The 12,443-nt window shown below is 34.9% G+C and overlaps 1 protein-coding gene across 1 annotated transcript in view; it reads left to right on the top strand.

Annotated features, from left to right (window-relative positions):
- Nucleotides 1-12,443, top strand: part of LOC150104569 (2-oxoglutarate dehydrogenase complex component E1-like) — a 567,065-nt gene that overhangs the window by 140,899 nt on the left and 413,723 nt on the right. The window contains exon 5 of the mRNA XM_090395786.1: nucleotides 8,153-8,307. Within this exon, the coding sequence (XP_090251912.1) occupies nucleotides 8,153-8,307 (155 nt within the window). The remainder of the gene's footprint in view (nucleotides 1-8,152; nucleotides 8,308-12,443) is intronic.

Genomic DNA, 12,443 nt, shown 5'->3' with positions numbered 1-12,443 from the left:
GGTGACTACTAGCGTCAGCTAATGCAAGTAGTCCAAGTACGTAGTACAAACTCGGGCAACTCGCAGCAAAGGTGGTAAAGTTCTGATCACTATTCTTGGTATTTTCTATAATGTAAAACACATTTCCTAGGAAATGTATGCTGTTATTACATTATGGTGGGAGGTCACTACCTAGACCAGTTTCAGCCTTTATTGAGGCTTCATCAGTGAGTAGCTAGACCAAATTAATACCAAATGGTATAGCAAAAAGAACTTATATACTCTGCTATATGAGTTGTCAAAAAGGTGCACCCATTAAGTTACTTAAATATAAAGAGCCAATAGGCTTCATTTCGGCAATATAAACATTATTTAAATTAAGGGGATATTAAATCCCACATTGTTTTAAAACCGAATAAGAAACTCAAAGATTGGAATCAGAGAGTTTCATGCCGAATATCTTGGGCTGTAATGCTACCAGCCCAAACTGCATGTAAGTCTCGTGTTACTCCCCCCCCCCCCACTATGTTATCCCCACTAGGTAGCGGTTTGGTGCGGTCTGCATTGAATTCAGCTCCAGTATTGAGTATACTAGACATCGTAAAACAAGTGGCGCAGCCGACAGGATGTGAATTGTAATATTAAATTGAAATTTTAGACAGTTCACATTGAGTAGGTTTTGGATTCTGACCGGGCATTTGAAAAGCAAAGGTTAAATTTTGAGTAATTTGAATATTTTCTAGTGTAGTACATTGTAAACTCAGGTATAAGCATATCCACTCCTACTAGTAGTTCAGGAAGGAATGATGCAGAATTCTTTAGGTGTATAAATCCACAACAGGTGTTCCTGCAATTTTCGGGGGAAGAGACAGACGATGTCATAACGTTCTTTTGCTATATTGAGGAGCTAAGAAAGGCTGGAGGATGGACAGACTTTCAGCTATTGGTGCTACTCCACAGTAAGTTGGTAGGGAAGGCCAAAACCTTCCTATACTCCTCCCCTGTTCTAAAAGAGACTGGAATATTCTAAATTTAGGAAAGTCCTAATCTCTCAATTCTCTAAATTGAGAAATTTGGGGCCTAACTTGTGGAAACTCCATAGATGCTCTCAAAAAGACAGAGAAAGTGTGTCCGATTTTCAGAACAGATTATTAACTGTGGCAAGTACCCTGAACGTCTTGAATGAGGAAAGATCCCACTTGGACTGGGCTGTCTTCCAGCATTTCAGACTGGGGGTTAGACAAGAGTTAAGAGAGACAGCTTTCAGCAAAAGAATATTCAATCTGGATGAGTGCTACAATACTTTGAAAGAAAGGGAGCAGATGCTTGGGGACATCCGTACTACATTTACTGCTGGCCTTGTTAACATCGTTGAGGAAGATCACAGCTCAATTAAACAACTAGAACAGGAGAAAGAAAGTAGGGAGAGGAAGGATAAGTCCAAGAATAAAAGGGGAAGTGATGGAAATGGTGTTGAGACAATCAATCGATTAACAGAAACCATTCCTGAATTATCTAATGTCAGCTCTATAATTAAACGAGAAGTAGAACGTCTCCAGCAACCTTTTATGGAAAGACTAGACGAAGTATGAAACAACTGGGAGCAATATCCATGAGATTCCCAGAACCATCCATCAACACGAGCGAAGGAACTACAAAGCTGATTCTTGAAGAGGTTGAGAAGTTACCAAAGCCTCTGCTTGATCGACTGGACTCAGTCATGCAGAAACTGACAGCAGTGACCTTACAGAACATCTCTGAACATCCATCAATTCTAAAAAGGACCAGTGATCAGAATGAAAGAAGAGAACCACCCAGATGTTACAATTGTGACCAGATTGGGCACCTTGCCCACAATTGTTTCAGCAGTAAGAGTTGCTCCAACAAAGGTTACAATGAGGAGCCTAGGTCCCATGTATATGTGAATAGGACTTGGAACAGAGGTCAAAGACGTAAAGGGCAATCATATGGAATGATAGTAGAGGGAGGAGTCTGGGGGAAATATTGTAAGGCTCTGATAGACACTGGTTCTCAGACCTCCATCATTTCAGGGGATTATTTTAGAATATTAGAGCCTTATGTAAAAGGGGAAGTTTCTTATCTCAGGAAGTCTGTGAGAATATCTGGAATTACGGCCTTCACAATTCACCTGACCAAATCAGTATACTTAAAGGTGTACTTACCTAAATTCAATCTGTGTGTTTGGCATGAGTTTTGGGTTCTGCCTAGAAATTCTCCCCCACACATAAAGTTGATTCTAGGGAATGATTTCCTGATAAGATATAACTTCGCATGTAATTACGCAAGGAGGGAGATATGTCTTCTTGGAAGAAGCTGAATCACCAAGGAAGATTGTAAATCACGGTCTTACAGTGAGGACATGGACTCATTCAGCTTTAAGCTTCAGAGATAGAGTAACAAAGAGCAGGCTGATAGATCTCAGATTAACCAAGTATGTAATCAATTGAGCATGGAGTAGGCCTCTTTGTCAAAAGAGACAGGTCATCCAGCTTGCAATAATTCGTTAATTGGAAGGGTATCAGAAATAAATAATGACTCAAACATGAGTTTGGATGAATTTCAATCTACAGTGCTGGGGGTTAATTAGGTTCGCATCAGAAAGAGGATTAGGAGCACCTGCAGTGAAATAAATCATATTCAGAGCATTCTACAAAAAATAAAAAAGCAACCCAGGTAATACAGTTACTTTTATAATCAGAGGAGTTCACAGCATGATGTAAAAAAAAAAAAAAAAACAGAAGGAAGGAATTCTGAAAACATAGTCATGGCTAATGGCAATTTTTAAGACGAAGACACCCCCCCCCCGGAATTGAAAGGGGGAACACAAAGAAAAAAAAATTTTGTAGAAAAATTTTAAAAAGGGAAGGGAAACCTTTGTTAAATTGTGGATGAATACAATTCACTAAGGAATGTTTCATTCATAATTTGACAAGTTAAAACCCTTGAAAAGGATATGCTTGTATTTTAGTATAAGTTGTATATAGCCTGACAAATATTGGATACCCTAATTAGTGTAAAACTTGTGAATATTCCTGTGTAAAATATCTACTAAATTGTATGTTAGACAATGAATTTGTTATATACATATTTTCTGTTAGAATTGATATAAAAGAATTACTGTGTAAATTGCATATAACCAACTGAGATTATAAGGTCAAAGTACGTGGGCAAGACACCGGATTAGTAAGTTGCCTCAAACGGTCACGCGTGCATGTGGCGACCTAAGTTTTTGGGGAAGATACTACGAAAAGGCAAGACCGACAAGTGCAAAGGAATAACGTGTCGGGTGAAAATTTACGGTTAAGGAGTCCCGGTAGGGGTTGATATAAAAGGGCTGGAAAACCCTCCCAAAAAGCCTTCTTCTCTGGAGTCTCTGTTCTCTCTCTCGGTGGCAGAAGCCAGAGGTGCCGGGTCGTGATTAGAGGGATCACAGATTCCCAGCTCTACGATGAACGAATAGTGGATTTTCGAAACAACGGGCAACTCCCGGAAAAGATAGCGGCCAGGTAGTGTGCCCCATGGATGCAGAATCACCTCGCGCTAAGAATATTCTAGGCATAGATGATCGGTATGCAGACTCCATGAGGATTAACCTAAGCTGACAGGAAATTTAGCCTTAACATAGACGGAAGAAAATGTTTGGAAGGAAAGGAATCCAAGAATCGAAAGGACAAGCATGAGTAATCCTTGAGTTCAGTATAGTAAACCTTTAATCAAGTAATGTGAGAGAGGAAGGTAATTGTAACTCAACGATCTTAGACCTTCGTAAAGTTTTGAGACTCCATCTAAAATTAAGACAGAACTGTGATATTTTAATTGTAGTCGGTGAGCAATAAGTGTTATGTATTATAATTGTACTTGTGTTGATTGCTAGCTATGGGGAAAAAAACACTTCAAGCCTTCTTGTATTGCGATTTTTTTTGGCTTGTTCTGGTTGCTATAAAGGTTGCAAATAGGTCCTCCACATTCTTGGAATTGTTAGACATCATTTTTGTTCAGATTTTGATTATGTTTGAGCATTTCACATGCTTCCTTAAACCAGGAATACAAGATCATGAACCATACATTTATAAAAAATGGATACAGTAAAAAAACTATTCACAAAATATATTCACAATATATATAAAAAACTCCACAGAGATACCACTAAAAGCTCACGAATGCTATTGCCATACCTTATGTTAGAGGTATTTCTGAAAAAATAGACAGAACACTAAACAAATATAACATCAAAACCACCTTTAAACCCCTGACAAAATTAAGACACCTACTCGGTTCTTCCAAAGATCCTCTTCCACACCTAGCCCACCCAGGGATTTACAAAATACAATGCACATGTAACCTACCATACATAGGGGAAACAGGGCAAACTATTCCAATTAGGAAGAACGAACACAAACGACACATTAATTACCTCTATTTTGGAAAAACTGGCTTTTCTGACCACGCACTCCAAACACACCACAGAACTGATTGGAAAGGTACCTAGTCCCTACAAAACCTGGTTCAAGCGGAAATTTAAGGAAGCATGTGAAATGCTCAAACATAATCCAAATCTGAACAAAATTGATGGTCTAACCATTCCAAGAATGTGGAGGACCCATTTGCAACCTTTATAGCAACCAGAACAAGTCAAAGAAAAATTGCAATACAAGAAGACTTGACTTAGTGAAGTGTTTTTTTTTTTTTTCCCCTTAATATTCAATAGCAGCTTGAACTGTACAAGTCCAGAAGAAAATCGTAGTATAACAATCTGAACTATACAAATCCAGAAGAATCTTAGTACAGGAGGACTTTAGCAGAGTTTATTGTAGTTTTTTATTTATTTTATTTATTACTTATTTTATTTTATTTATTAATTTTTAATTTTTAATTTTTTAATTTATTTTTTTAAATATATTTTATTATTATTTTTTATTTATTTATTTTACTTTTTTATCACTAGAGGTCAGGCTAAGAAAAAGATCAATTAACAGCATAGATTTAATTTACCTTTATAGAGTGCAAGAGCAAGTAGCTTGGTTTCCTATACACATGTATCTTTCTGATGATGACCCCAATATAGGGGTTGAAACGTCAAGTGTTATTTTATTAATAATAAGTAAAATAATCATTTCAACACATGTGTTTTGTGTCCCTAAATTCATAAATACGAATGTTTAACCATTTAAGGTATGTTTCTTTTATCTTTCTTATTAAAGGTTTTATTTCTGGGTTCCAGGTTCTGAGTCCTTTCCTTTTTTCTTTGCAGTTTTGCCTATGGCTTCATATGCTGCTTGTTTTACTATTTGTTTAATGTTTTGCCATTCATTTTCTATATCTGTATCTTCATTTATTTTCTTTGTGTGATGTGTAAGTCTTCTTTGATATAGTCCTCTGATACTATCTTGCTGTAACAATTCTATCTTGAGTTGTTGCTGTTTTTGTGTTCTTGTATTGTTTCTATTTCTCTAATTTGGGATCTCGATAGTACTGATTAATAAATAGTGGTCTGAGTGAATATTGCATCCTCTGTATACTCTGCAATTTCTTACCATCTTCTTTAGTTTTTCTCCCACTATTATATAGTCAATGATGCTGTTATATCCTCTGACTTCGCATGCATATCTTTATATTTAAAGAAGCTGTTGGTGATTTTCTAAGTATTATAGGCCACAAATTCTCTGATTTCTCTTCCATTATTATTTAGGGTGCTTTCTCTTTGATTACCTAATAAATCTTTAAACGTATCTGACCCTATTCTAGCATTGAAATTGCCTTCAAATGATTAAGTAATCTTGTTTATTTGTGTTCTGAATTATATTTTGGATGTTTTTATAGAATTCTTCTGTTTCATATTTTTACACTCCTATGATTGTAACGAATTTCTTATTTAATTTAAGTCTAGCCGTTAGTATTCTTTCAGAGATTCAGTTATATGATTCAATTTTGTCTTTCCATTCATTACTGATAATAATGGCTATACAGCAGCTGCTCGTTTTTCGTTGGATACTCCATTTTATATTGAACTGTAGTCTTGAAGTGCTGTACAGCCTTTTGATTTTGTCTTTGTTTTTGAAGTTACTGCTATTTCTGTTTTCATTTCTGTTAGGACTTTTTGTATTTCTTCGATCTTAGTCCTTTTTTTCCAATTCCGTTTCATTATCTGATTGGGCTATTTGGTTTTTATTCCCTTGAAATTTGCGAGTATAAGAATTTGTCAGCTGGACTGATTACTAACCATCCACGGTCTAGTCTGGTGATGGGGCTACCATCTTAGGGCCTCCAGACATGCCTGCTTTGGTCTTGGACTGCTTATTGGGTATTTGCAGCTAACCACCATTTCTGATGGCCATTCCTTTATCCACCATCTGGATAGGGGAATGGCCACTTGATCACAGTAGCTCTTCTCCAAGATTATATCATCTGTTTTGCTATTTTCTTCCTAAAAATACTAGTATGAGCCATACTCCAAATTTAATCAAAATCAGTTGAATCATGCAACTTGTAAAGTGTCTGTCGCAAATGGGGGAAGGGGGATGAGGAAAATAATTTTTTAGGAGTGAGGATTAGAGACAGGCCTTTTATGCTGTATTCAAAGTGCACCAGTTGTTTATTAATTGGCCCTAACATTAGAATTTAGCAGGCTGCATTTTATTGAATACCTCTCGCAAATATAGCTTATATTCTTCTTATCATTTTGAAAAATAAATAATAAAATAAATCTCCTGCTTCTCTGATTACATATATATATATATAATAATTTTTAGTAATATCCATATTCTCAGTACAAAAACAAATTTTGGTTCTTGGAATAACTTCATCCCACAGTATGTTCATACTGTATTTGGCATGAACATATTAGTTATCTTACCCTTCTTCTCAAGTTGCCACTTTTTTTTTTTATCTGTCAGCTGCTTATTCTCTAGTAATCCCAATTATGGATTATTGTTCTTATATGTGGGAGAGTTCCTTCAGAACTTCTTAAAAATCCATAATACATTATTCATTGAACTACAATTAGATTGGTTAATGTTCCCCTCACCTTTAATAACTTATTTAATCATCCATATCATATGAGTAATTTGTTTTCTGTTCTATTTCTCTCTTCTACCCATTTTCAACTTTCTTCCTCTTCAGTAGATAGTTCCACAGTCACTGTTCAACTAAATTGCCCCACCCCCCTCCAAATCTGAGTAACAGTTAATCACCATTTATATTCAAACTTCTCATTCATTAGGGTAACTACTCTTCCCCTTAATTCATGCTGGTAGCACTGCTTTATCAAAGTCTCCCTTGTTAGTCACCATCCATTTTCAATCAAACCTCATGCTTTTTCTGTATTGTTCATCTTTGCTATTTTTATAGTATTTTCATAAAACTAATTTGCAGTTGTTTGTGACAGAAGTCAACTTATTTTCACCATCTGATCTTTAATTTGTTTAGCCTGTCAAATTCTTGTGTTGATGGGATAAAAAAAAAAAAAAAAGCTGTGTCCTAACATTTCCAGCTTGTTCATTCATTATTGAAAAGAATATCCTATTAGAATCCTGTTTTTTTAACTCCCAACTGTTTCAGCTTTGCATTATCAGCAGAAAACTGAGCCTGCTGAAGTTTCTTTCTCTATATATACATACTAATACCTAAAAATTTTCAGAATTGATAGTTGATTTTATTGAATGCTGTATACAAATAATTAACCATAAAATTATTAATTTACTTTTGTAAATTTTGATTTACAAAATACTTCATGTTCAAAGTTGCTGAGGAATCAATGGCCATAAATTATTCAAGGATCACAATAAAGTTCATTTTGGTCTAGTTCTAGTTTCAGTAGAATAAATTAAACTAATGACCAAATTTTGGAAATAATAAAACATCAGTTTTTATCAAAATTTATCCCACAACAGTTCTGTTTTATATGTAGATACATGCTTATGCATTCTACAAAATATTACCAATAAGAATATTTATGGCTCTTACATTAATTTTTTTTTTTTTAATTTCAAACAATAATGCAAAATACACTTTGCTTTAATTCCAAGTTAATGGTTATACTTTGACTCTGAGTTAAAATTTCTGCTTTACACGATATAGCTTCAGTAGAAAATTTTACACAGCGTGAAATCACGATTTCAATTTAAATGTGATTTTATCATTTGTATTTTTGCAGAAAGTATACTGTCAACATATTGGAGTGGAATATATGTTTATTAATAGTTTAGAACAGTGTAACTGGATAAGGCAAAAGTTAGAGACTCCTGGCATAATGACACTCAACAAAGACCAAAAAAGACTTCTCCTGGCTCGTCTTGTTCGAAGCACCAAGTATGCTTAATTCTTCATGATTATATTAAAATTTTCATATGTAGTAATGTTTGATTATAGTGAATTCAGTAAAATTATAATAATTATTAGTAGCAGGTACTTAAATGCAGAAATGAGCATTGTTTTCAAACTTTTGTCTGTTTTAGCATTGCAATACCAAAATGCTTATATCTCTAGATGTATATGTTTTCCCATCTAAGCCTGATAATCCTAATACCCAGATAATCTAACCCTTAGCCTACCTATTATACTGATTTATTGATTTTGTCTCTTTGCATTGTAAAAATCAGCAGCTAAATTGCACACAGGTCACAATAAAAGAAGCAAGGTATATTGTATAAAAACATATTTGACCCAAAAAAAGAAAAGCAAATATATTCTTTAATATATTTTTATTTTTATACCAAAATATATACTTTAAGGATATGAATGTGCAATTTTATATTGTATTTCAGAACTTTGCACACTGGATAGCAATATCAGTTGCAGGCTTATCAAAAGATTATCCATGGTTTCTATTTCAATACAAGCAGAAGGCTGAATCCTTTATTGCATAAAAGATTCAGACTTCAACTTACAAGCTCTTAAACTATAAGCTCTTCCTGGAATACTCTACCGTAAAGAGCTTATGGTTATGAAAGAGACAATGGTCAGTTCCATAGGAATGCCACAAAGTAGGAAGCATTGCATCATCCAGAATGTTCAGATATCTCTTGGAGTTCAATGTTTATGGGTAGAGTTAAACAATGAACACACATTAGTTTATAGTTCTATAAACTAGTGTCCTTTTGTCTGCATGAAATATGCCAATGATGATCTGGCATTACAAAATGTAGACATCACAAGGACAGGATGGACGGGAAGATGGACTTACACACGATGATGTTACCATCCTTGTAAGTAACCATTCCATTTTCTAGAAAGTCCTACTTAATGCAAACATAGAGGTGGTTGTTATCTAACTCTCATTTGGATCTCTTATAACAGTGTGCCACATTACCTACCTCCTGCTGCAGATGTCTCTCATGATGACCTTGATGAAATTATATTGCAATTACCATCTCCTCTACTTTTAATGGGGGGATTTAAATGGGCACAATACTCTGTGGGGTAGTGTCTGAATTAACATCAGAGCAAGAGCTGTAGAGCATATGCTCAATAATAATAATAATCTTTCCCTTTTGAACACAAGAATCAGCATCTTCCATATGCCAACTCAAACATTCCTTTGACTTAACTGTTTGCTTACTGTCATCTTCCCACTATTTAATGAGAAACTGAGAACTTATTTTCCCAAATATGATCATTTCCCCTTGACCTATTCTGTTTTGCACGAACAACCATATATTATATCATGGATATTACAATGGAAAATTGAGCAAACTATGAATTCACAGAAATTCTGCAGAATTTTCTTTGAGGTTTCGAATGGCTGCAGGCAGTTGAGCTAGCCATTATGAAAATCATTAAAAACATTAGTTCACAATACAAAAATTGGCTTATAGGACTTTTTTTTTGTTCGCTGAAAGATTAGTTGGATATTGGGTAGATTTCAAGCATGCATCTTCTCAGTTTATGCTGTGCATTACCTTACTGAGTGGAATGCACTTTTTCTCTCCAACCAATAGGTCACAGATATTGAATCCTATTTTGGGCTTGGGTGTTTATGAATATTCATGGTGGTGTTACATGAATTTCATTACCTGGTGTGAGATTACCCACCCAGTTTATTGGAGACTTAAAGTGACTTGAAAAAGTTCTTTGTTTGGTCTTGAAAGCAGGGTTTCTGGTTTATCTCATTCCCATCTCACCTACAATATTAAATTTGCAATATATTTCATAGCTTTGCCAACCTTTTTTTGGATGGAATTCACATAAAAGGGTAGGAAGAATTCAATTCACTGGTGGACTAAGGATTTTTTCTTTTTTAATTTATATATATATATATATATATATATATATATATATATATGACAGAATGATCATTGACTCGGTTAACATACATAGTTTTATGAAAAAAATTGAATGACTAGAACCGAGATTTAATTAAAAAGGTTTTAATATAAACACACTACTAGTTTCGGCCTGTAACAGCCTTCTTCAGGTGACATTATAAAAGAAAAAACACTAAACATTGAGGGTTAAAAGACTATGAACATCATAGACAGTCTTTATACATAATTAGCATTAAAACGTTGTAGTTGTATTTGAAGCTGTTCTTTCATTTGTTGCATTGTTGGGAGAGTGCATGCTTGCTGCATCACGTGAACGCCAGTACATGATTACAGCTGAATGACTATCCGGGAGGTTGTAGCTTAAGTTGTTATTTAGATGAACAGGATTGAAGATGATTTCTCTCGATTCCACAATTTTTCTCTCTATTTCGTCACTGCAACGGAAGATGTTTGTAGATTTTTCCCAGCAGACTTTGTGACTTTGGTTATCATCATTAGGATTAGCCGAGAAGAGGATATGACTTGATAATGCACTTGCTCGCTGTCTCTTGTAAGTAATGTCTCTCATGTGTTCTTCCATACGCATTTCGACAGATTTGTCTGTCTGCCCGAAATAAGGAATATCGCAGTCACATAATATTTTATATACGCCAGGGTATTTGAGTTGATGATGACAAGGTTTTGGGTGGCTAATTAAGGAACGGATCTTTGGAAGTGGAGTGAACAAGGTTCTGATATTGTATTTTTTTAGAACTTTTGCTAATTTATGTGAAACAGTACTTATGTAAGGAATAGATATATTGCTTTTGATTCTATTTGTTTCTTCTGAGTGATGTCTGGGAGGATTAAGAAGGAATTTGTTAATGATTTTCTTGGAATATCCATTAACTTCGAAAGAAGTTTTCAGATGGTTTATTTCTGTAAACAGTTCATTTGGATCATCAAGAAGAGAACGGGCTCTATGTCCCAAGGTGGAAATTATTCCAAGCTTATGAGGAGGGAAATGATGGGATTGACTGTGCAGATATCTGTTGGTATGTGTGGGTTTTCTATATATCGATATTTTTAGTTTACCAGCAGAAGAGCGAGTCAGTTTGACATCAAGAAAAGGCAAGGAATTATCCGTTTCAAGCTCAGCAGTAAACTTAATACTTTGATGTCGGCTATTGAGATGTTCGAGGAAAACCATAAGGGATTCACTTTTCTTCAATTTACTTCAACAAGAAAAAGAACTAAAAAGCATCTAGATCACTCTAAAGTAGTGATTGATGTATCTTCACTAGTCCTTTCAAAAGCAGAAAACAATCTTCTAATGAAAGGCTTCAATTTCACATTCCAAAAGTAGATATCATTGCACAAATTAAAAAAGGAATCCGCAATTTGCCTAGTGATACAGCAGACCTCATCAGCATACAAAATTCTGCATTACTATTAAAATGCAAAATACCACACAAGAACTTATCAAAACCGCAATCTGCAGCACCTAAAAAATTGAGACTTGACAACAACATCGTGATAATTAAAGCAGATAAAGGGAATGCGACAGTCGTCATGAACTCCGAAGGTTACACAAGAAAGATGAACACGCTCTTAGAGGATTCCACCACCTATTTGCCTATTACCAGAGATCCCACATGGCGAGCACATAATAAAACAAAAGATTTAATCAAGAAGATACCTAACTGATCTGAAGAAGTTAAAAGAACTCTATCATCTAAACACCCATTATTCCCAAAAATTTATGGAGCACCAAAAATACATAAAATAGATATCCCGTTAAGGCCGATTGTAGATGGAAGAGATTCCCTGACATCAAATCTGGCGAAATATTTGACAAACATGTTAGCGCCACATATAGGAAAAACATTCATTCATAAAAAACAGTTTACAGTTCATCGAGAAGATCAAGGATGTTAATATAGAACCTTCAGACATTTTAGCAAGCTTAGATATAGTCAGCCTTTTCACTAATGATTGAGAAATGATACAGTGACTCTTCTTGGAAATCTTTTTCCACCAGACCTTGTAGAACTATACAAACACTGCATGAATAATGCATTTTTCACATTCCAGGACAAATTTTGGGAACAAAAGGAAGGACTAGCAATGGGCTCCCCCTCTTCCCAGCTTTAGTCAACCTCTTCATGGAAAACTTTGAAACTAACACTCTAAAAAACTATC

Source organism: Typopeltis vanoorti, chromosome 7, assembly GCF_054136105.1.
Source record: "Typopeltis vanoorti isolate ZY-2024b chromosome 7, IOZ_Tvanoo_1.0, whole genome shotgun sequence".
In the NCBI taxonomy this organism is placed as follows: domain Eukaryota; kingdom Metazoa; phylum Arthropoda; class Arachnida; order Uropygi; family Thelyphonidae; genus Typopeltis; species Typopeltis vanoorti.
The sequence above is the reverse complement of the archived record's forward strand: the minus strand, read 5'-3'. Positions and strand labels throughout refer to the sequence as shown.